The following is a 25,738-nucleotide window of genomic DNA, read 5'->3' on the forward strand; positions in this document are numbered from 1 at the left end:
ACCAGCATAGCAGTTATTTTGGTGTCATCATTCATTTAGCAAATCCTCACTGAGTCCGTGTTGTATGCCAGGCACTGTCCTAAATCCCAGAGAACAAAACAGTTAGGATTCCTCCCTCGTGGAACTCATGCCTAGTGGAGGAAATAAGTAATTACAATATATGATTAATTAAAATGAGAGCTATGTTGGGAAACCAGGTTCTGTGACAGAAAAGAACAGGAGATGTGTAGATCCAGCCATCAAAATCCCCTTTGAAGCAATGGCTTTGACTCTAGGCTCTAAACAATGAAAAGGAATAAGGAAGTCAAAGGGTGAGTGTTTCAGGCAGAGAGAGCGGTGTTTGCAAGTACCCTAAATCCCTACAGAGCTTAGCCTAGTCAGGGAGCTGAATGGAAGGTAGAATGGAAGCCATGGTGGAAGGACCAAGAGAAAGAAGCATCCATAATATTAGGACCGAGGGCCCAACATGCAGGATCTGTGGGCCTTGATAAAGAGTTTCACTATGACCTAAGGGCAGTAGGAAGCTATTGGGAGTTTTAAGGAGGGGCAGGACTAGGTCTGATTTATGACGTTAAGTGGTTGTGGTTCCTACATGGAGCAAGGACTGGAGAGGGCAAGGCTGAAGTGGAGACCAGCAAGCAATCTGTTGACGTAATCTTACAGTGATCAGCGACTTGAACAGCTTGACGTCTTGGAGGTTTGCGGAGAGGCTAATTATGTCAGGAATTCGTTATGCAGGAGTTGACTGTGCAACAGATCACTTGCCCTCATTTGGCGTTTGTCTCTGTCTCTGACTGATGTGTACACGGAGCATAATGATTAATTTATTTCCTGGGGTAGCAGCGTGCTTTCTAATTTGGAAAGGAGTTTGGATAACTTCCAATGACTGTGTATTATCTCAGTGAAACAACAGTACTTATGGATTATTGTATTCATTGATTTGTTTCCTACATGTGGATTAGTAATGTTTTCATTGATTTGTTTCCTAGATGTCTCAGCCAGATGTTCTCTTACTTGTTCAAGAATGTTTAAAGAACAGTGGTAAGGCCAAATTCTTTCCACGTTTTGCTCTAAATTTTCTTTCTTTTGTCATAATTTGAATATATCTTGTTTGTCAAACGTTGAAAATAGGAAGGAAGTCATGCATCTTTTAATTATTTCTGTGGGTAATATCCAAACAAAACTATTCTGTGATTTAAATTAATACCTCACAGATGATAAATAGGTGTGACCCAACCCTGATTAATCAGTCATCAAATACTTGCTCCTGGTTAGGGCTATCAGTGTCCAAAGTAATGTCTGGCTTAGGACTTGAGGACTCATTTACCTGTCTCATCCCATGAATTAGTCTTTCCCATCCTTCTTGTTTGGGTTGGATGAAACATTGAAACATTTCTTCTTACTTCAGTCAATATGTATTTTGAGCCCAGATATTTTACAGTAGCTTTTGCAGCAGTTTTGTTTTTGCATATATCCTATCCATATTTCTAATTAACCTTATCCACATAACAACACTTAAATATTCTGATTCAGTAGTGAGTCAGCTCTAATCAAATGTGAGTCTTACAAAATAAGGGTTTTAAATTAACGTGATTACTTGACTGTTATACATAATACTGTTTCCCTTTTCAAGGCATCTCAGAGCTTTATTTCATAATCCTCTTTCAGAAGGCCAAACGGATTAAGTCACAACTTGTACTTCATCTAGTTCTGCTTTTAAACAGAGGTTTAATTAACCTACTTAATATTTTTTCTTCTTTCCTCAGACTCTTTTATTGATGTTGATGCAGACTTCCACGCTAGGGTGCCAGTGGTGGTGTGCAGAGAAAAGCAAAGGTCTCCATTTCTTTAAGCTGTTTATATATTAAATAGAAACTTGCCAGGAGCACGTGTACTTTATTATATCTTAATGTCCAATTTCTAGAATAACAAGCTCCTTATGTAGTTAATTTCACAGACTCACTATTAGCATTCTTTCTGTATGTTGGCATTTGATGCAAGAGGAGAAGGTGTTTTATTTTAAAAAGAATAAAATTATTTGAAAGGCAGCAGCAGAGGAAGGAACTATTTTGACCCATTTCATTTCAGTAAAAAACAACTTTATCGAAGGGCTACTTTCTGTAGCCACCTTACTTTGTCATCCTTTTTAGCAGCATTTTTAGCAGTGCTGAATAACAATTAGCATGACTTCCCCCATGTGTCTCTTCCTCCATCTGGAAGCATTACCATCACCACAGTACATGGGTGGTTTGTAGGCTGTAATGATTCTTCATTAGGCAGATTCCCCCAGCTCTTGGGAAAACACTCTTTTACAAAGATGAATTCCTACTCCCATTTGAACCAGCTTACCATATTTTCCTGATTTTTATTTCCCTCCAGAAATAGTTTTAATGTATGAAAATACAGAGTTTTACTTCTGAAAAATAAAGTTCACTCAGAGAATAGCTGCCCTGTCTTCTGCTTAATGCAGTGACCTAAATGACCCATAAAGATTTTGTGAGTTTTTTATTTTCATTTTGAAGATATTTATTATCATTGCAAATTAGTTATTGTCAGTGTAAATAATACCTGATACCTGTGTAATGCTTTTTATCTTTCTTTTTCTTTCCCCCTACCCTCAGTGGTCTTCTTTGTAAAGTGAGTGCAGGAAATGAAAATGCTTGTTTGACAACAAACCATTTAACTGCCCTTGGAAAACTTGAATCGAAGCTGGTTCCTTTGGTGATTGCCTTTCGGCACTGGGCAAAGGTAGGTTTGAGTTCTTTAAATGTGTGAGCACTTTCTATGTATGCATAAACAGTCTGCTTTGATTTTTGCTTGGTTAATTTTATGTTTGGATGCATATTTATAGACATGAAGAGAGTAAGCATCTGAGCATTGGAACAAATTTTAATGTCTGCAGAAAGGAAAATTTATTGTGTCTATTTCACTGTAACATATTGCTGAAAAGATCAAAATGACTTATAGTGCTTATTAAAAATCAGATTTATGGGTCAAATATAGAATATGACCCAAGAATTTACATTCTATCTAGTTTCCCAACACTATTCTTAGGCACAGGAAGGTTTGAGTGATACCATTTATAATCGTGTACGCAGAAACTCCAAAAAATTGAGGTCATTCTCTGCTCATGCTTATATTTCTATAATGTTTTAAGTGTGATATCTCGATATTTATTAGAGCTTTTAGTATTTCCTTAAAATTGAAGGCCCCATGATGATTATAAAATTGAGATTCTGTGTAGGTACTTTATAGAGAAAAGCTAGAGCTTTACTGATTAAGATTTGGCTGTAACAGGGACACCTAGGTGGCTCAGTAGGTAAAGCGTCCACCTTTGGCTCAGGTCATGATCCCAGGGTTCTGGGATCAAGCCTGCATCGGAATCCTTGCTCAGTGGGGAACCTGCTTCTCTCTCTGCCTGCCACTCCCCCTGCCTGAGCACTTTAATGCGTTCTCTCTCTCTTTCTCTCTGACAAATAAATAAAATCTTAAAAAAAAAAAAAAAAAAAAAGATATAGCAGTAACAATATATAGTACCTATTGCTCTGGTGCAGGATAAGCCAAGCATTGCACCAGTCTTAACCGGGTGAATTGGTAATTACAACATGCCATCCTTTGAAAGCTGCTTCCCACCTCGTCACTGAGTAGTCTGTGCTTTTTAAACGGTTATTCCTGTTGGTGCTAATGAGTTTGCCTACATTCTCTCCCCAGTCACCTTTCTGAGCAAAGCATGAATTTTCAAGGCATTAGGTTCAGAGGAGGGGACCATTAAACTGAGCAGAGCCAGTTGGCCTGCACTTAGGATTGAACCATTTCACTAACAAGTGTGTTAACCAAGTCGAGTGGATTTGCTGTGGGTGTCCAAAAAAAAAAAATTAGATTAAAAATTTGAAATGGGGGGCGCCTGAGTGGCTCAGTGGGTCAAGCCGCTGCCTTCGGCTCAGGTCATGATCTCAGGGTCCTGGGATCGAGTTCCGCATCGGGCTCTCTGCTCAGCAGGGACCTGCTTCCTTCCCTTCCCCTCTCTCTGCCTGCCTCTCTGCCTGCTGTGACCTCTCTCTGTCAAATAAATAAATAAAATCTTTAAAAAAAAAAAAAATTTGAAATGGAAGTTGCCCCTCAACATCACAACATGTGGTTGCTCAAAAAGTTTCAGGAAGTTTTATTTTTTGTCACTGTGGTGTTTTGGGTTTTAGACCAAATTATATAAATCATAGACTGGTACAAAAGAGTGCTTATCTTTTTTTCCTCTTATTTGTAGCTTTGCAGTATAGATCGCCCTGAAGAAGGAGGCTTGCCACCTTATGTGTTTGCCTTGATGGCCATTTTCTTTCTTCAACAGAGGAAAGAACCTCTTCTGCCTGTTTATCTAGGATCATGGGTATAAAACTTTTTTTGCTTATATATCTGATACTGATTTTATTACGGGGCCAGAATTGCTTACACGTAATTTCAAAATCTAAACTTAACCAGAACGGACATGAATTTATTTATCATGCTAGTATGAATATTCATGCCTCTCACTGCTGAAATCTTAGTGTATTTGACTATAAGATGCTGGTGTTTTAATTTGCGAAACACGTAGGGTCCTGAGGACTTTAAACAAGACATTGTGAACCCGAATTAAATTTATCCTTTGGTACATACTTCCTTTGGGTATAACTAGATACTTAAATTTACAAGTCACCTCCAGACAAACTGTACAAAGCATTCAATTGCTGTAACTTACTTTCTGTTCTAGTCTAAATAGCTCTCTGCATTCCCCATTCTCTGGGAAATGAAAGAAAATAGAAGTATGGAGACTGCAAGATGCAGAATGTTGTCGTCACCTCTTGAATAGTATTTTGTTGTTCAAGATGAGTTAAAATTCAGTAATGTGACCACTCTTTTTACATACATTAAAGTTGATTTATTCAAATAGGATTGAAGAAGTTTCCATCTCAAAGTCAAAATAATACTCTTCTCATCATTTTGGGAACTTTTCTTTTAAATCTTAGGTGCTTATCTTGATAAAATCTTATATGTATACTTACTATATAAAAAGTCTAACTTGGTAAAAAGCTTATTTCGGCACATATGGTACCGTAACCACCTTTCTTCTTAAAGTACACAGGATTCTCATCATTTAAGGAGGATTTGTTCTGTAAGAGTAGCTTAACTATGAATACATATGAAAAATATATGATTATAGGGAAGAGCTTTTTCTTTGTACTTATATAGTGAGTATTGAGCAAGGACCATTATCTGCTGGGTCCTAGGAACAAAGACCAAAGCAGAATGAGCCCCTCGTAAACTCTGTCATGGAGAAGGGATCACAGACCACTGTGTGTCCCACTGGCCTGAAGAGTACTTTCTTTGTGCTTTTGGTACTGAAACGAGAGAATGCATGGGACCAGTGGGTGTCTGCCAGATAGCTGTGCTGATGGAAAGAAGAGAGAACAGTCAACCCTTAGCTGAGAAGTAACTATTTCTATCACCCAAAAGGGCCTGTGAAGGTCTTTAAGGTTTTTCTTTCACTTTAATCCATAGAGACAGGAGTTTAGAATAAAACCAAACCAGTTAGATTCCTGTGCCCGAGAGGGCCTTTAGAACACATCGTATGTGTTCCCATGCTTACTTTTTCTGGTGTCCTGGTCACCTCTGAGTAGTCATCTGTCACTGATGTGAGGATGCAAGAAAAGGGATGTGTCTGTTCTGGTGATGTGATTCTCCTCAGGATTTGCTTAAGAATACAGTAGTATGAGTACCTTGTTCAATGGCTAGTGTATTCTAGGCAGTGGTACTGGACATCCTCTAAAGTGACATTGAATTTGCTTTTGATTATACCATTTCTTTATGTAAGATTTAATCACAGAAACAGGTATGTGGTGGCCAAAAATGGATTGAATTCTGTGATCAAATAAGGCACACTCTACTGCCTAAACCGAAATGATCTACAGTTTTCAGTATTTTTTTTTTTTAAGATTTTATTTATTTTATTTGACAGACAGAGATCACAAGTAGGCAGAGAGGCAGGCAGAGAGAGAGAGAGAGAGGAGGAAGCAGGCTCCCCACTGAACAGAGAGCCCGATGCGGGACTCGATCCCAGGACCCTGAGATCATGACCTGAGCCGAAGGCAGCAGCTTAACCCACTGAGCCACCCAGGCGCCCCAGTTTTCAGTATTTTAAGCTCATCAGGCATCAATGCTAAAGTCTTAACCAATACTAGAAGCTTCTGCTAGGGTCATAGAAATATAAAGCAAGTACAGGAGAGAAATTAAATTCAGCTCCTTATTGATGCCAGAAATTTTACATTGTTATTCCTGTACAAAATGCTTTGAAGATTTCAGTTATGTTTATAAAAGTTTCTAAACTGTTAATTCCTTAAAATCTTTAAAGCTCTATGTACGTTTGTCATTTTACTTGGCCCCAAAGGGAATATACAGATAACTAAGATGAAATTCCCAGTCAAGAAGTTCAGGTATCGTGCCTCTGTGCCTTCATCTATCTCTTCAGAGATTGTTGAACCATTCCCTCCCAACCTACGCCGACCTCTTCCATGTCGGAGGCTGTCCTTGCAGACCTGTTACTCCCATGTATCGTTATTAGACTTTGATTTGACTAAAATTAATCATAGTGAATTGTGACTGATGAGCAGGTTTAACCCTGTCTTCTCAGCATCTTTTATCCCCAGCAACTAGTCTTCTAGTAGTTGTTCTTTGGAATCTACCTAAATCTGTATAGATTTAGCTTTTAGCAGTTATTTACCCATGAAAGATGGCAGGTAATATAATAGAAAAAAGAGTAGTCTAAAGTTTGCTAGCCCTACGATTCCTCCAGATCTTGTCACTTACACATGTCCTTAGGACCTTCAGCAAGTTATTTTCTTGGAGCCTCGGAGTCCTCACCTGAGAAATTCTGAAATGAGATCATGAATGTAAAGCTCCTGAACCAAGGCAGGAGAACAAATGTAGTTCTTTTCCCCCTCAACAGAAAGTCAAGTTTTACTGATGATAGTGGGGCACAACCTCCTGTCCAAATGTCAGTTATAAATAACTGCTATAAATTCTCAGCAAAACACAAAAATCAACAATGTGAAGGCTCTAGAGACTGAACAAGCATAAGCAGACTTCGGACAGAGTCAAACTTTGGAGCAAGTGGCCAACACATAGTGAGTTTCTGTTCTTCTTTTGTGGCTTTACCCTGAAGGCACGCACTCTGACAGCAAAACCAGCCCTCTCTCTGGCCAGAGGAACTAGGGCCACCAGATAGAGGGGAAAAATACAGAGGGAAAGATACTGAAAATGGAACCCTTAATTCCCTGTGTAAACTCAGCATGTCTCTGACCAACTCCTGAACCAATCTAATCTGTCCTGTAAGGAGCTTGGAAGTCATCACTCTGTCTTCAGAAAAAGGAAAAAAAAAAAAAACTGAATAAACTAAAAATCAACAGCTCTTAGAGATCTATCAGAGATTTGAGGTCAAGGAAAGCCAATGCCCCTAGAACTGGAGAGACAGAGAAATACAGCAAATTATAACTTGTTAGAGCAGAACCCCAGGAGCAGAGCCAATACCAGGGTAAGAGGGCTTAGACTGTGGTTCTGGAGGCTCAGTCTGCACAAGCCTGAGAGTGAAAAATAGCAGGGGCCCCAGTCTTAGGGAACCTCCCAGTGATTTCACAGGTTCTACTCCAAGAACCCCCACCAGATTCTCAGGGTGGAGATCCAAGAACAATCCCCTTGTGCTTTTGGCAGGATGAGAAAAGAAGTCACCATTTTGAAGTATGCCCAGAGCACGCTATTCTCCTAAACAAAAGCCTGCCTTCAAGTGAAACTTTTTTTTTAACCAGGGCCTAACCGGCCTAGGGAAAAGAAAAATACCCAATTCCAGCCCCTTTCCTGTGCCTTCCTGTCTTACTTCAGGTGGGGAGGATTGAAAAGCACTTTGTCAAGGTCACAGTCCAGGAGCACAGGCTCTGCTAAAAGACTGACACCTGATCATAGGACTGTAGAATGCTTCCCCTCCCACAGACCTTACCACATTGTTAGGGCTTCTGCATAAAATAGGATTATAATGGCAAGACCTCAGTTCAGAAGAAATCTCTTGAGAAACCCGAAAACCACAGGGAAGACAAAAACAAGAACACCAGAGAAACTTTGAGCCTCTTGACATCTACAGCTAAAACAATCAGTAAACATAGCCTAATTCCTAGCAAAATTAAACTTTACACTAAAGTTCCTTAAAAAAATGAACTGAGATCAGAATTGCTGTCCACCAGAGAAGAGACAGTCTGCAGTTGGTGTAGCCAAGTTAATTACCTATAAAAGTAGCTACATGTTCTAGAGCAACATAAAGAATCCATAATTTTCACAATATAGTATAGCATTATAGTATCCAGAATGCAGTCTAAAATTACTCAATATACAAAGAGCAAGGAAAATGGGACCTAGGGGGAGCCTGAGGCAGGGCTCACATCTCACAACCTTGAGATATGTATGACCTGAGCTGAAATCAAGAGTGGGATGCTCAACTGACCGAGCCATCCAGGTGTTGCAGCCCATAATAAGTTTCTAAAGAAAGGAAATAACAAATAAAGATACGGACAAAATCAAGAGAAAATAGAGTAACAGTAGAGAAAACAAGGCCAACTGTTCAATCAGTAATACTGATAAGCCCCCCATAGATTCATGAGAAAGGAAGAGTATCAGTATCAGGAATGAAGGGGGGTTATCGCTCCAGATCTTACAGACATAAATGGATAAAAGAAAATTCTAAACAATTTTTAAAGATTTTATTTATTTATTTGACAGACAGGAGATCACAAGTAGGCAGAGAAGCAGGCAGAGAGAGGGAAGGGGAACCAGGCTCCCCGCTGAGTGGTTAGCCCAACGAGGGGCTCGATCCCAGGACCCTGAAACCATGACCTGAGCCAAAGGCAGAGGCCCAACCCACTGAGCCACCCAGGCGCCCCTATAAACAATTTTATACCAAAAAAATTAGAAAACTTAGATCAAGGAGACCTGTCCTTGTAAGACTCACAAAAAGAGCATTCAAGAAAAAAAAATAGCCTGTGTAAACTCAGCATGTCTCTGACTTTATTTTTTTTTTTATTTACTCCCTTTATTTTTATTTACTCCCTTTATTCACTGAAGAAAATGAATTTGTAATTAAAGACCTTCCCATGAAGAAAACTCCAGGCTCAAATGGCTTTACTTGTGAATTCTGCCAAACGTTTAAGGAAGAAATAATATCAACTACATAAGCTCTTTCAGAAGATAGGAGAAAGAAGCCAGCATTACCCTGATATCAAAACCAGACACACAAAAGAAAGCTGTTATATACCAGTATCCCTCATGAGCATGGACACTGAAACCCTAAGCAAAATATTAACAAATCAACTGAGAAATACACAAAAATAATAAAGGAGAAAAACTCATGTGATCCTCAAGAGATGCAGGAAAAAAAAATAAAATTCAACATTCATTTATGATTAAAAGAAAACAAAAACAAAACCTCTCTTCAAACTGGGAACAGAAGGGAACTTTCTCAGCCTGAAAATGGGCATTTATGAAAAACACCTGTCAGTAACATCCTACCTGATATTGGAATCCGGATGTTTGACCTGTACCACTGTGAACAAAAAAGGATGTGTCTTTCCCCATCCCACCACCCCCCACACACTATTTCTATCTAAATACTTAAAGGAAGTTCTCGTCATTACAATAAGGAAAGAAAATAAAATAAAAAACCTGAAAGGAAGAAGTAGAAGTTTCTCTATTTGAGGTAACGTGATGGTTTACATAGAAAATCCTAGAAAACTACAAAACCACCTCTAGAGCTTACTAGTATATTTAGTTTGAACATAGAATACAAAGATGATATAAAAAAAATTGTACTTTTATATATTAGCAACATTTAAAAAGGTTTTGAACAATTCCATTACCAATGCTTCTTGATAACACAATAATGAAGAATAAATTTAACAAAAGATCCATAAGACTTCCAACTCGAAAACTAGAATATTACTGTGAAAGTTAAATAAGAACATACATAAATGTAGAGACACACCAAGTCTGTGGACTGGAAGCATTGATACTGTTTTCAACAAAAATGCCTACGCATTTCATTGGGGGAAAGTCTTTAAAGCAGTTGATCATGGAAAAACTAGACAATAAGGGAAAAAAATATAAACATCAACCCTTTACCTCCCAAATTACCCCCAAATTAACTCAAAATAGATCAAAGAATTAAAGGTGGAAGTTAAAGTTATCAAATTCCTTGGGCACCTGGATGACTCAGTCTGCTAAGCCTGTGCGTTCGGCTCAGGTCATGATCCCAGGCTCCTGGGACGGGGCCCTGCACCAGGTTCCCTGGTTGGTGGAGAGTTTAAAGCTCCTACATCTGCCTCTCCCTCAACTCATGCTCTCGCTCACTTGTTTTGAAATAATCAAATACCTAGAAGAAAACAGGAAAAAAATCTTTGCAGCCTGAGGGTGGGCAAGAATTTCTTAGCTAGAGCCCTAAAAGCACAGCCCCCCTCCCCCACAGCGTGGCTTAGTGATTGTTACGCGAAGAGCCTTCAAAGCGGAGTAGTGCTGTCAGCCAGGTGGTGGCGGGGTGGTGGGGGGGAGCATATGGGGAAAATGGGACTGAGCAGTGGCAAAGGGACAGATTACCTAAATTCTTTCTAAGCCCTGAATTTTATTCTGAGTTCTAAGGAAACCACTGTGAGCAGGACAGCTTATGGTTTGGGATTACTCTGTGTAGTAAACCAAAAACATAGTCCCACTTGTTGTAGAAATATATTTGAGAAACAGGGTACCACATCCGTACCATGACTCGTGTACCTTAACCTGTTTAAAGCCTGTGATCAATCCCACCACACAGTCAAAACAAAACAAAACAAAAAACACCTGTTCAATTTTGTTCCACATTTCTTACACCTTTTGAGCCCAGGCTGTGTTCTTTAGCAATTGACATCTCAGGAACATCAGTAGAAAACAGTTTCTTACATTAAGCATTCACTGTGTGCCTTTTGCTGTGTCGGTGGATTTTGTACATTATTTCATGTCACAAGTATCACGGAGGAGGTTCTAGTGTAGCCCATTTCTACAGAAACCTGAGATCTCACAGTTCCTCCAGGGAGCCGAGGTTGGGACCTGTGCAGTTTGACTCCAGAGCCTGTGGCCTTGAGCCCAGGCTGTGTTACCTTCTCATAAACTGTTTACTAAAGAAGTATTTCACAAAATCACCATTTCTTTTGCAAGTGAAAACTTGTTTTTTATTTCAAAGAATATTTTTAAATGAACAGATGTCTCGGTTCATAAACTTATATGATAACCTTTTCTATTTTCAGTGAGTTATGTTTCCATTTCTTCCAAATAAATAAACTGTGGTTGATATAAAATCCTTTCTATCTCATTGTAATAGGATATGTCTAATTTTTCCTAGATTGAAGGATTCTCATTAAACAAACTAGGGAACTTCAACCTTAAAGATGTTCAAAATGACGCCGTGTTCTGGGAATACACTGAGAGTGCCGCCGGCGATGCAGACACAGCAAAAGAAGGGGCCCCAAAAGAAATGCCTGTTAAAAGGGGACAGGTCTGTTCTCTCTCATTTTTAATTTTGCCATTTATATTTGATTTCACTGTTAATTGTGGAGTCTGTGAGTTATCGGTCCTCCTCTCATCTGTCAGCTATCTTAACTCTTCCATGGATGTTCTCATTTCCTAGTCTGTTCAGTCCTTGCAATAGATAAATAATGAGAAAAGGTAAAATTCAGATCACTGAATCCACAGTGAAGAAGTACTTGGTATAATGCATTTCAGTGTCCTCATCCATACCATTAGGGGTAGGCAGGGAAATTTATGCACAAGGAAAGAATTGCTGTTGAAATTTAAACAAATCTGAGCAATGTCATTGTACTAGAAATAAGAATAGGAATCTGTCCCAAATTGGTATATGGGCCCTGACCCCACGACCTTCCCTGTAACTCTCTGGTTTGCAGTGGCAGCAATAGCCACAAAGGACTTCTGAGACCAGGATCCTAGTCCTCGCTCTACTCAAGCTCTGGTCCGTGCCTAAAATGGGGAAGTGGCGGCGAGTCATAGATTCTCCAGTTGTGTTTTCTTGAGTCCTTGAGAGCTGGAGAGAGAAGGGAGGTGGTGCCACTCAACCCGTTGCCACCAGAACACCACCACTTTTTTCTGTTTTCTTCTTGGGGTTCCAGTAGTGGAGAAGAGTACAGGCTGTGGAGCCAGAATCTTTGAATTTATATCCAGCTGTCCCACTTCCTGGCTGTGTGTCCTTGGGCAAGTGACTTAATCTTCCTGGGCCCAAGTTTCCTCATCTAAAAATGGAGATGATACTGGTACCCTCTGATAGAGTCATTGACTTCTAGAATGCTTAACTCAGTGCCAAGCAAGTGGTAAGCACTCAGTAAATGTTACTTGTCGTTTTGGGGTGGGGGCTTGTTTTTGTCTTTTGGAAAAAAAAGTGTTTCCTACTTTAAAAGAAGAAAAACAATAACGAGAAACAGCTTAAGTACCACTAGTGTAGATAAGTCCACGTTTTTGTAAGTTCCACGTGGTGGTATTATCAAGTCATCTCGGTGAAATGCTTACAAGCCCCTGGCGATAAGGGTTATGGATAAAGAGGTGAAATTTAATGAGGCTTTCAACTTCTGGGGGTTTACTTTGTGTCCTCAACTACAGTGTTTGGGACCTAGATAACTTCGGATTTCAGGCAGTTCTGCTTTGTAAATCTACCTAATGGCATTATCATACTTGACAAGAATATTTGTGGTCAGGATTTAGTGGTTAATAAAATACTATACCACCACTTGTTTTGAAGTTCAGTATAATAAAGTGTGATGGGCAACAGATTTGTATCCCTGAGAAGGAAAAGCTGTTGCTGTAAGCCCAAGCAAATACTTGAAGTTTACATTTTTGTGTTATTTGGAGAGATTATTAGTCCTGCTACCGCATCAGAAATGAAGACCTAGGCAGGGTCGAGAGTGATTGCGTTGTCTGGTGAGAGAGCACTGTACCAGGATGGAGACCGATTGTTCTCGTTCTGCCGCTGACAAGCAGTGGGACCTTTGACAAGTCACGTCAACTCTTCGGGCTTTAGTTTTCTCTTGTAACTTAATGGGAGTTGAACTGGATTACCTCACAAGAGCCATCTTACGGTTGTGACATTATGTTTCAATGATAAATGGATTTCTTGTACTTAAAGACTATGAATGAAAGAATACAGAGAGCAACCAAATCTGCCAGATGCTTTCCCTTGTTTCTCATTTAATCCTCATAACTATCCTGTGTTATAGGTGGTACCGTCCCTACTCTGCAGATAATGATAGCGACCATTTTTTGAACATGTGTGCCAGGCACTGTGCTAAGCTCTTTACAGACATTCTCTCACTCAGTCCTCCCAACAACCCTCTGAGGTGGGTACTGTAATCCCCATTGTTCAGATGAGGAAACTGAGCCGTAGACAGCATAGAGCTTGGCCAGGATCATACATGGCTAGTACATGGCAGAGTTGGATTTCAAGCCTCAAGTGTCCCATTGCAAAGCCAGTTCCATTAGCCACTATGCTGTCATGCTGACTGAGAGTGAAGAGGCTAAGGCCAAGAGCAGTTAAGAGCTATGAAGTGGCAGAGTCAGTATTTGGACTTTTTTGTTTCTATTCTACGTCCTATGCACCTTCCGGTATATTCTGTCACTGTATGTTCCAGTTTGTTGAGAGTCAGTGAATGTAAAACTGGCATCAATTTCTGATATCAAGAGTTACTTGACTTTGGAGCACCTGGCTGGCTCAGTTTTAACAGCATGAGACTCTTGATCTCGGGGTCATGAGCTCAAGCCCCATGTTGGGCATAGAGATTATTACTTAAATAAATAAACCTCTTAAAAAAAAAAAAAAGTTGACTTTAAAATCAGTTGTCCCTGGCAGATTCAGTGAGCTTATGAAACTTCTCAGAACAAATGAAAGGAGTGTTTTGCCTTTTGCTCTCTGCCTGTAGAAGCCGCCCATTTTTGAGTGTGTGAGCGTAGAGGTGCCCTCCAGCAGCAATTTGGCAACTCCAGGGAGAGCTCTGTGCTGAGTAGCAATCCGGGCACGTTTCTCTCCACCTGTCATTAAGGCTTCTAAATAAGGAGTGCCCCCTGGTTGCCTAAAATTGCCCCTCTGCTCCTATGGTGATGGTTAGATTTTAACATGCTCTCATCCCAGGAGTGCAGGGTAGAAATGCCGTTTTCCCACAAACAGAATATAACCCAGATGTGATTTACCTAGAAGGATTGTCAAATTCTTATCTTTGCTAAGGTTTTTCAGGTTTTTTGTAATTTGCTTGAATGATCTCTAGTTTTTCAGATTGTGCTGACACCTGGACTCACCTGTGTGTTTTCTCTTTGCTGTTAATAGGTATCATTAATATTTGATTTCAAGCACCTGCCGTCAGTACCAGTTGGGCAGCTCTGGGTGGAAATGCTTCGATTCTATGCTTTAGAATTCAATTTGGCTGACTTAGTGATCAGTATTCGTGTTAAAGAATCTGTATCTCGGGAGTCAAAGGATTGGCCCAAAAAGCGCATTGCCATTGAAGGTATCTCAGAACATTTATTTTTAATTCCTTGTCTTTTTAAGGTACCAGTCTAACCGCATGCTTTTTACTTCATTCTCCTTTCAGCCTCCACGTGTAATGTAGGCCTAATCCCAAAAGTGAAATAGTTAGAATCTTGCATGTGTTACTGTGGTCATTCTAAGGGATCAAGCTGTTTGTTCATCCTGGGTTTTTTAAGCACTGCAGTAAAATGTCTTAGTTAAAAAACAGCTAAAACAGTGGCTGGCCAAGTCCTTGCTTTCTTTGTAAATTGCTTAACAACTTAACTGCTCCCTCCCCGCAGCCCACCCTGATGTGTGAATCCCCCTTTCCTCTTTACTGTTCTCATTGTTGGATTTTTTTTGATTCAGTCCTTTCCTGGATTGTTGTGTTCATTTAGTTTTATGAAGGTGAGAAAATACTTTTTCTCATGAAAAATAATTGTTCATTGGATTCCTTTTCATAGAGAGAGGGGCTTGTTATTTTTGGAATATCTACAGTAGCATTTGGAACTGATTCATGAAAACATTTTTTCTAGCAAAGGCTCATTTAACTAAAACCATTGTATGAAAGACTCGCTGATGTGCCCTGTGGACTACATTAAATGGACTAGCTCTTCTCAGCTTTGCAGGGTCAGGAGGTTGAAACCCCTCTAGAAATCTTAATTCTCCTCCTTCAGACAACTTAAAGAACCTCCTAAATGGAATTCTCATATTTTTGCTTGATTTTTTTCAAGCTTTATATTGCATAAGAGGGTTTTTGGTTTTTTGGTGGTTTTTTTTTTTTTTTGCATTTTGCATTTTGCATAAATTCTGTGTGCAGTCATGGGGATCTCACATTTTTAAACCCTCCCCTGCAGTTTCTCTGGCTCAGCTCTTCTGGCCAATTGCCTAACCTGCTGGAGTTCTAGGGGAGGAGAAAAGATTGAGAGAAGTGGTGTCTCCTCCTGGTGCCTCCCTCTCGCCCCTGAATTCAGTCCAGCCAGTTCAGTGATGGGGCTTCCCAGGGCAGAAGAGTGGAGGTAAGCTCTACACACCACAGGGCCTGGCTGAGTGGGGAGGCAGAGCCCTCAGCAGAGCCTGGCGGGAAGCCCTCTCTTCCCCAAGGCACAAGAGCCGCACAGATGACACCTTTTTTACCTCCAGAGTCACAGAACAAAATAGGGAAGGGGTATTGGTTCGGAACAGAACGGGTACTCTTCATAGAACAGACGTTTAAGGAAACATTTTTTTTTGTTCTTAAACTGCCTCTTTTTTATTCCCCATCCCCAGTTTTTAAAAAAGCATACAAGATTCATGCTAAACTTTAGTATCGTTTGTTGTCTGTTTTTATCTACAGCAGGCTAATTTTTAAAACATGAGATAGAAATGTATGAAGTGGTGGATTTTTCTTCCTTTTTTTTTCGTTACAGATCCCTACTCTGTTAAAAGAAATGTGGCAAGGACTCTAAATAATCAACCAGTGTTTGAATATATACTTCATTGTTTAAGGACAACGTATAAGTATTTTGCCCTTCCACACAAAATTACAAAATCCAGCCTTCCAAAGCCTCTGAGTACTGTCACATGTCTTTCTGAACATTCTAAAGAAGTAGCCGAGCATGACCCGGGTACACAAGCAAAAGAGGATAAACTGAAAAACTCAGTTTTGGCTCAAGAGCCAGGTGCTGCCATTTCAACTACAGACACCTGCACGGTGCAGCCACTGACTCTTGTTAAAGAGACCGCTGAAAGCTTTGGAAGCCCCCCATCGGAGGAACTGGGAAATGGGCATGTCAGTGTCCGCCTGGAAAACCGAGACGGTATCAAGGCAGGGGCCAGTTGTGATGAGCATGGGGATATTAAAGGACACCATCAAGAAACAGGAAGTGAAGCTGGGAGAGAGGGCAGGCATCCTTTGACTGCCGATGATCAAGGTCTAAGGAGTAGCAGACGTGGAGAGTTTGTCACCTGTGGTGGCACGCAGAATAATGAGACAGAGAGCACTTTGCATTTAGAAGGCTTCCAAAATCCCGCAGCCAAAGCGTGTGATGGATTCACTACTTCAGAAGACAAGGCTGATGTTGATGAAGAAGGCATAGAAGGTACCGATGATCTCGAAGATGCTCTAAGCCACTTCGCCCCCTCAAGACAGGGCCATACATCAGGAATCATTCATTCCGATGAAGAGGAGGAGGAAGAAGAGGAAGAGGATGACGATGAAGAGCCCAGGCTGTCCATTACCCAAAGGGAAGATGAGGATGACTTGGCTAATGAAGATGAGTTAGAAAATACATACACGGGATCAGGGGATGAGGATGCCCTGTCTGAGGAGGAGGATGAATTAGGGGAGTCTGCTAAGGGTAAAGACTCGGAAGAAGGTGGAAAACTTGCGGCTGGGGCTCTACTAACGGAATTCAACAAGATCTGTCTTAAAGAAGAAAATACATGTGAGGAAGGCTCAGCTGTGTCTGATTTCTTCTATGAATTTAGTAAACTCACCTTCACTAAAGGCAAGGTAATCAGTGCCACTTAGTGCCACAGAACTAAGAGACATTAAGCAGGTGTTTTTTTTTTTAAGTATTTTATTTATTTATTTCACAGAGATCACAAGTAGGCCGAGAGAGAGGAGGAAGCAGGCTCCCTGCTGAGCAGAGAGCCTGATGTGGGGCTCGATCCCAGGAACCTGGGATCATGACCTGGCCAAATGCAGAGGCTTTAACCCACTGAGCCACCCAGGCGCCCCAAGACATTGAACAGTTTTAATGCATGTAATTTTAATTTTCATGTACTAGAACAGAGCTTTCCCATGTCTCGTGGTAGTGAGGAGTTGGTGCAGTCCAATACAACCACTCGATCACCTTCCCTCCTTAGACCCTTGTGAATTTGCATTGGAGAAAGGGAATGCTCTTGGTAGTGGAAATTACTACCTTTTTCTCCTGAGTATCCCATAAGATGTCCCCGTTTGGCTGCACATTTTTTTTATTCCTTTGGCGAGTGAGAGTAGACTGTGGACTTCTCAAAAAATGATTCAGGGCCCCTTTATTTGGCAGAGTTGTATCTTACGTCTTGTTTTGCTTTGCCACCTTCCTGCAGTCTCCTATGGTCGTGTGCAGCTTATGCAAACGAGAAGGTCATCTCAAGAAGGACTGTCCCGAAGACTTCAAAAGAATTCAGCTGGAACCTTTGCCACCACTGACTCCCAAATTTTCAAATATCTTAGATCAAGTTTGCACCCAATGTTATAGTAAGTTATTAATATTTCTTTTCATTTATCAAAATATTGCATTGTCTCAAGAGTCCGTAGAATCACTGACCTGTTAGCTCCGTCACTGAGACCAGGTCTGTTCCATTCTCCACTGTGTCCATGGAGCTCTCTGTTAATGCCTGTGCCAGTTGAGACTCACAGTAAACAATTGTTGAAGGAAAGACAGGGAGGGAGGGAGGATCTTTTAATTCTAACTGTTGGAATACTAGCATTCCCAGCTGGTTTTCCTTGAACTGTTTTCCTAAGTGCAGTTAATAGTATCTCTTGGCAAGGAGTACTGCACAGGTCAAGTAGGGAAGGAGTGTGCTTGCTGCTCCCCCTTGGGAGAGTTGTGGGTTAAATTAGCATAATAATGGCTTCTGAGAAATGTTCCCTGTGAAGAACTTACTTAACTCTTCATCCCAGCATTTCCAAAATCTGAGCATAAAATACTTTAATTAAGACTTATTAATGACCCCCTAACAGCCCTTTGAGGAATACCAATTTGGGGAAGCGGAGGGTTAGAGTTAAAGGAAAAACACTGAAAGGAAGAAGCGGGCCTCTCTTCAGATGAACTTGATGCATCACTGTGCTACCTCCTGAGGGAGCTGTGCTGGAAGGCACTTACTTATTAACCAGTGACTGAGTCGTTTTTAAACCTTTTTGGAGTTTATAAGCTATAAAAGGAAACTAGAGTCCCCTTAGAAAACTATATATATACATACTTCTGTGCCCTGAGGGCCACCTTTATAGAACCCTGGGTTTCTGAAACCTCATAGCAGAACCACTGTTCAGATTCCTGGGAACAGATTCATTCATTCTTTCTTTCTTTCAATTATTTTTTATTTTGGGGGGTATAATACATTATTAATTTTTTTAATTTTTTCCTTTTAATTTTAAAAAGTCAGTTAACATATAATGTTTTATTAGTTTCAGAGGTAGAAATCAGTGATTAATAGTTGCATATGTACTCAGTGCTTGTTATGTTACATCATGTGCCCTCCCTAATGTCCATCACCCAGTTACCCCATCCCTCCCATACCTTTCCCCTCCAGCAAGCCTCAGTTTGTTTCCTATGATTTAGAGTCTCCTATGGTTTGTCTCCCTCTCTGATTTTGTCTTTGATTTTTTTCCTTCCTTCCCCTCTGATCCTGTTTTGTTTCTTAAATTTCACATATGAGTGAGATCATATGATAATTATCTTTCTCTGATTGACTTACTTCATTTAGCTTAATAGCCTCTAGTTCCATCCACGTCATTGCACATGGCAAAATTTCTTTTTTTTTTTTTTAAGATTTTATTTGTTTATTTGACAGAGATCACAAGTAGACAGAGAGGCAGGCAGAGAGAGAGAGAAAGAGATGGAAGCAGGCTTCCTGCCGAGCAGAGATCCCGATGCAGGACTTGATCCTAGGACCTCGAGATCATGACCTGAGCCTAAGACAGCAGCTTAACCCACTGAGCCACCCAGGCGCCCAAAATTTCATTTTTTGAAACTACATAGTATTCCATCATGTATATGTACCACAGCTTCTTGATCCATTCATCTGTTGATAGACATCTGGGTTCTTTCCATAGTTTGGCTATTGTAGACATTGCTGCTATAAACATTCAGGTGCACATGCCCATTTGGATCACTACATTTGTATCTTTGGGGTAAATACCCAGTAGTGCGATTACTGGGTCATACAGTAGCTCTATTTTCCGTGTTTTGAGGACCCTCCATACTGTTTTCCAGAGTGGCTGCACCACTCTGCGTTCTCACCAACAATGTAAATGGTGGGGACAGACTATTTTCAAAGAAAGACGTTCTCTATTTTATATTACTAATGCTATCTACCAGGAAGACACATGGAATTTAGTTTTCTTTTTAAGTTGTTAGATTTGTTTTATAAAATGATTTTTTTTTCTCCAAAGCACATGAACAATCTTTGTTTCTAAAATTTATTTTTATTTTAAACAGAGGATTTTTCTCCAACTATTTTAGAAGATCAAGCTCGTGAACATATTCGGCAAAACCTAGAAAGTTTCATAAGACAGGAGTTTCCAGGTAAATAACTTTTTACATTTAAGAAAAGTAGCATGACCTTCCTTCAAAATGAGTACATGTGTTACAAGCACATTAACTTGGAGAATGAGAAAGAATGATGGTGATGGGGACAGGGCTTCAGTTACTTTATGATCTGCTGAGGATGGTATTTGGTCTGCCCGATCCTACTTTACCAACAGTGAAGACAGTAGCAGTATGGGATTTCTGTTAACAGACCCCACAACTGAAATTTCATTTTGTGTTCTTTTTATTTATTTTTAAAGATTTTATTGATTTATTTGATAGAGAGATCACAAGTAGGCAGAGAGGCAGGCAGAGAAAGGGTGGGGGGAAGCAGGCTCCCTGCTGAGCAGAGAGCCGGTTGCGGGGCTCGATCCTAGGACTCTGAGATCGAGACCTGAGCTGAAGGCAGAGTCTTAACCCACTGAGCCACCCAGGCGGCCCATTTTTCGCGTTCTTTTTAAGTCAAAGTTCACATCTCTAAAAAATGAATATTTAGAAAGCAGTAAAATTGCATTATTAAATATACTGATGTGATCCACATTTTCCTTGAACTGTCCTTTCATTTAAGAATAAAGTTTGGCGGACGCCTGGATGGCTCAGTTGGTTAAGCAGCTGCCTTCAGTTCAGGTCATGATCCCAGTGTGGGATCGAGTCCCACATCGGGCTCCTTGCTCGGTAGGGAGCCTGCTTCTCCCTCTGACTCTGCTTGCCACTCTGTCTGCCTGTGCTCGCTCTCTCTCTCTCTCTGACAAATAAATAAAATCTTTAAAAAAAAAAAAAAAGAATAAAGTTTGGCACTTGGTAATCTTTCACACTATATGTAGATTGTATTTAAAGTAAATTTTGAAAAAAAAAGAAATTTTGAGGGACGCCTGGGTGGCTCAGTTGGTTAAGCAGCTGCCTTCGGCTCAGGTCATGATCCCAGCGTCCTGGGATCGAGTCCCACATCAGGCTACTTGCTCTGCAGGGAGCCTGCTTCTCCCTCTAACTCTGCCTTCCACTCTGTCTGCCTGTGCTCGCTCTCACTCTCTCTCTCTCTTACAAATAAATAAATAAAATCTTTTAAAAAAATAAATAAATAAATTTTGAGAGGAAAAAGTTTGTAATAAGTGAACTGGTTAATAAAAGAACATAATTATAATGAGATTCATATAAGATAGTTAACAACTGGGTATTTTATGATTCATCAGAGGGCCATTTTGATCAGTTGATTAAATGTATTCAGGCAATTAGTTACTACTTTTCGTATATCCCTAACAGGAACTAAACTGAGCTTGTTTGGCTCCTCCAAAAATGGATTTGGGTTCAAACAGAGTGACCTTGACGTCTGTATGACGATTAATGGACTTGAAACTGCAGAGGTACAGTGACCACCTAAAACTTGAATTTGCCGTGGCGGTGTGATTTGATAATATTGAGTGGCAGTACAGCTTGGTGTTTTCCAAATTTATCAGCAATACCATATGAAGTATGCCATTTGACACAGTCTATCTGCTCAGATACTTACGGAGCTTAGAGGTAACCGTGAGGAGGTACCAGGGTGTGTATTTTCAACATATAGTACAGAGAGGATTTGAAAGCAGCCTGTGGGAACACTACCAGGCCAATCCAGCCCCTCTGGTGTCCCATTGGCATGGCCAGTGGGCAGACATTGATGCACACACCCACAGGAGCCTTTTTGAAAAATGTTTTAGGAAGCAGACAGTGTGGTCTTCTGAGACTTGTTTAGCAGGCAGGCAAATATACCATGATAAGAACACTAAACTTACAGTTCAGAGACCCAGATTCAAGACAGGCTTGCTTCATATGTTCCTTACCACGTGGTCTTTGGTTGGTAATCTGTAAAAGGAAAGCATGCCCTCTGCTCCTCGTGCCTCAGGAGATTTGCTCTGCACCTCAGCTTGGATCATGTATGTCAGGAGTCAGCGGACTAGAGCCCACAGGCTAAAGCCAGCCTACTGCTTGTTCTGTCAGAAACAGAGCACAGTCACATGCCTCCATTTGTGAAGTGTTGACGGCCTCTGCGTTCGTTCGATAATGACAGAGTTGAGTAGTTACAACAGGGTCATACGACCTACAGAGGAGAAAAGGTTTGCTAGCCCCTAACAAATTTAAGGCCTTTATAAAATATAAAATACTGCATAAAGACAGAAAGTCTGAGAAGTGTGAAGTCCCTTTTTTTATTTTTAACCACAGCCCAGACACTGTATAGCCAAAAATGAGTAATGTTGCTGTCACTCAGGGCCTTTTTATGACTTTGCTTACTTTCCAGTCTTTGTCTTTTGAGGATGTATGTGTTTTGGGAGAATAGGCAAAAGTTAGCTACCTGAGTTTGGTGAGTAAAGAGGATAAGTAGGATTGGGTCCAATAGATGGAATTACCTCATTGTACATCATCAATATTGAATTTTTACATAGCTTAGAAACAAGCTTTATGGGCATTTCTGAAGGAAAATTTCCAGTACATCTGGGATGTGTGTAGCCATCAAAAGGGTTTATGTTGTAAAAGGTAAGCCCAATGTTTTTAAGTATGATTTATTTGAAACATTTGGATTTGCTGTATGACTTTCATTTGTGCATTATACACAGTCCTATGGAGGGATTCTCTGAACTTAATCACTTTACATAGCTGTTCGTCAGCTCTTAACTGAAATATAATGAAAGTCCACCCAGAATGAACAAAACAGGGCACAGAAGCTCCACCTTCTTTATTCTGGCACAGAGGGCACTTCTGAGTAGCAGAGTTACATAGAGGGGACAAATGAAGGTCCTCATTTGGACAATGGTTCAGACTTTTCTGGGACATCTGATTTCAGTCTCTCTTATACCTCCAAAAACAATTTTAGTAAATAGGGTCTATGGGAGTTTTTGTATCCTTAGGCTTTTTCCTATGAATACTGACCAAGGCTTGCCTAGGAGGGAAAAATGTATATAGAATGAGTTGAAATTAATATCATTATTTCTGAAACAAGATGGGATTGGGAGGGAGACAAACCATAAGTGACTCTTAATCTCACAAAACAAACTGAGGGTTGCTGGGGGGAGGGAGGTTGGGAGAAGGGGGTGGGATTATGGACATTGGGGAGGGTATGTGCTTTAGTGAGTGCTGTGAAGTGTGTAAACCTGGTGATTCACAGACCTGTACCCCTGGGGATAAAAATATATGTTTATAAAAAATAAAAAATTAAAAAAATATATATATCATTATTTCTGAAGGTAATGGGAACTCTCTGTAACCAGGTTAGGAACCTGTCTTCCCTTTGTGATTCAGCACATGCACTTTTTGTTGCAGGGGTTGGACTGTGTAAGAACTATTGAAGAACTGGCAAGAGTCCTCAAAAAGCATTCAGGTACCTCAGCAAACTTTGTCTAAAAATATTTTTGTCTTTTTTATCAGTGTTTTGCATACTTAAAATTTATTCATGCCAATGCAACAAGTAAAGTGGCGCACGTAGAGTACATTTGGAGAGTTGGTGTCTTTCAACAATTTTGTGTGATGAAGTAGGAAAGAATCGGTAATCATTTGTGTGCGTTTTGTTGCCTAGCTGAGTTTTATTTCAGAACAAAGCATATACCATACAGGCAAGAAATTTTGGAAATCCATTTTGCCATATTGACATTGTGTAAGTCCAAGTGTTGCTGGCAGTGGTGTGAAGCGTAGTGGAAAGCACTGGGGGGTTCTGGACTGTCTTTGTGCTGCTTGACAATTACATGCGACCCTGAACAAGTCATTTAACTTTATGCTCTCTTTTTTTCTCTCACCAATATACTGAGAAAACTGAACTGGGTCACTACTAAATTTTTATAGCTATAAAATGTACAGCTGCTGTAAATCGTGCCCACTGCTGCCATGCCGTTAATGTATTCTTTTGCTGTCAGGGACAGCTATGGATGCTGTTAACAGTGGGTATTTTCTTTTTAAATGCGGTTCAGCAAATTTCTGTGCTAGGAGCTGGGAATGAAGGTGATCACAATATGGTCTGTAACCCCACAAAAGTAGAACTCCATGGTCTGTCCATGAGATGCTTTCTTTTAGAGGAAAGTAGCAAACATTGTATAACGAACTGTGTGTGTCCTTCATTCAGAGCCACTAGCTGTTAACATTTTACTGCCTTCAATTTATCATCATCTTCTTGCTTGATCACAATTTTTTTCTGTATCATGTGAGATTCAACTACAGACATGTTCCTTTCCCCTAAATACAGCAGTGTATCTATCTTAAGCATGAACTATGTTAAAAACAGGTCATTTTTAGACTGAAACGACTTATACACACAGATGGTAATGGAACACAGATTACATGGAACAAGAATTGTAAATAATAGCTAAAGGGCTATGATTGAAACCTAATATCGTTAAAACAGTCCCCAGCTATCTTATTGGGTGCCTACTATGTGCTCAGCACTGTATTGGGCACTTGGGGATGGTGGAAAAATAAAAAGTCTATACTATACAAGCCTTTTCCTTGGGCAACTTTCAGATTTAAAACAAGGGAAGGTAACCTCATAGACCATGTAATGATGTAAGGCAGTGTTCATTTTTCAGAACAGGTCAGAAGATACTGTAAGTATTCAGTAAGTTCTGAGGAGAGAGAGGTTCTGGGAAGGAGTTACATAGGGGAGATGGGTTTATGCTGCTCTCAGGTGATGCTGAATATGATTTGAGAAGGATCTTCTCCCGGAAGAGAAGTCATTCCTGAGAGGGCACACGTGTGAGCAGGAGAGTGACTGCGGTGTATCTGGGAGGACCGTGGGGGAAGAGCAGGGCATCGAGAGAGGAGTTTCAGGTGGTTCTTATTACTCGTTAAGGTAAAGTCTGCAGATGCTTGGAAACCAGTGAAGTTTCTTCCAAGAGAGGAGCAACCCGATAAAAGTAAAACTGAAGCCTTTTCGTCAGCTGGTAGAGTCTCTCAGAGAAGGTATCCTCTAAGTGAATTCAGGGCCAAAGGACCTTAACCAGGTGCTAATGATCCTAAAAGGGAAAAGGATAGGAGAGATTCCCAAGGGGACGTGGTACCTGCAAGAAAGAAAGAAGGGTTCGGACTGATGTTAGGTACTTGAAAAACAAGTGTTTGTAAGAGGACACCACGTAGAGGTGTGTAGTTTTCCATGAAGGTATAATCTCCAGGAGTTAAAAGTCCAGCAAGCAATTAGAAATACAGAGTTGTTGGTCAGGATTAAAGAACAAAAGAAAACAATTTTTCATTGAAATCCTTGAAGAGAAAGAGAGAGAGACCAAGAATAAAACAGTTCTTAGGGGTTCTTTGAGAGAAGTTAAGGACAATTCCTGTGAGTCGAAGTTAAGAAAGGACACTGAAAAAGGCACCATTGGAACAACAAGAACCGGAATGATGTGCTGGGAATAGACCATAGCGGACAGGCTGGTGATGGGCAACCATGTCAAATTCTAGAATGGGATGGAGATGGAGTATAGAGCTCTCTAATTTAGTTGCGGTATAGCAGAGTAGTTAGTGGGGGTTCTGGAGTCAGACTCTCTGTTTTTAAATTTTGGCTCTCCTCTTGTGTGGAGATATCTATAATCTCTATATTGGATACAGTCTGGTTGTGTGTTCCCAGAAAGACACTCAACCGCGTTTTAACTACTTGGTTCCTCATCTACAAAGTAGAATAACAATAATAACGTTCAAGGTTAAGAAAGGTGGTACATTAAAGTACAGGGTCTAGCATATGCCAGGGATTCAGTAAATACGACCTACCTTGCCCCACTTCCCCATCAGGAAAAGTTAGACCTCCTCTGTCTCCCTCACAGACTGTTTGTGTTGTAATTTCTATCATCTACATACTTTACACCTGAACTTCGGATCACTATGTATCTGCCCTTCGGATACCACCACTTACCTGTTTGAGAAAAAA

The 25,738-nt window shown here is 40.4% G+C and overlaps 1 protein-coding gene across 9 annotated transcripts in view; it reads left to right on the forward strand.

The window, feature by feature from the left end:
• Positions 1-25,738, forward strand: part of TUT7 (terminal uridylyl transferase 7) — a 61,381-nt gene that overhangs the window by 11,322 nt on the left and 24,321 nt on the right. For all 9 annotated transcript variants that reach the window (XM_059142744.1, XM_059142750.1, XM_059142749.1 and 6 more), the window contains 11 exons: positions 990-1,041; positions 1,767-1,836; positions 2,622-2,748; positions 4,262-4,381; positions 11,432-11,584; positions 14,411-14,591; positions 16,000-17,084; positions 17,663-17,813; positions 19,777-19,863; positions 21,127-21,227; positions 23,158-23,215. In XM_059142744.1, the coding sequence (XP_058998727.1) occupies positions 990-1,041; positions 1,767-1,836; positions 2,622-2,748; positions 4,262-4,381; positions 11,432-11,584; positions 14,411-14,591; positions 16,000-17,084; positions 17,663-17,813; positions 19,777-19,863; positions 21,127-21,227; positions 23,158-23,215 (2,185 nt within the window). The remainder of the gene's footprint in view (positions 1-989; positions 1,042-1,766; positions 1,837-2,621; positions 2,749-4,261; positions 4,382-11,431; positions 11,585-14,410; positions 14,592-15,999; positions 17,085-17,662; positions 17,814-19,776; positions 19,864-21,126; positions 21,228-23,157; positions 23,216-25,738) is intronic.

The sequence above is a fragment of the Mustela lutreola genome, chromosome 12 (assembly GCF_030435805.1).
Source record: "Mustela lutreola isolate mMusLut2 chromosome 12, mMusLut2.pri, whole genome shotgun sequence".
Classification (NCBI taxonomy): Eukaryota; Metazoa; Chordata; class Mammalia; order Carnivora; family Mustelidae; genus Mustela; species Mustela lutreola.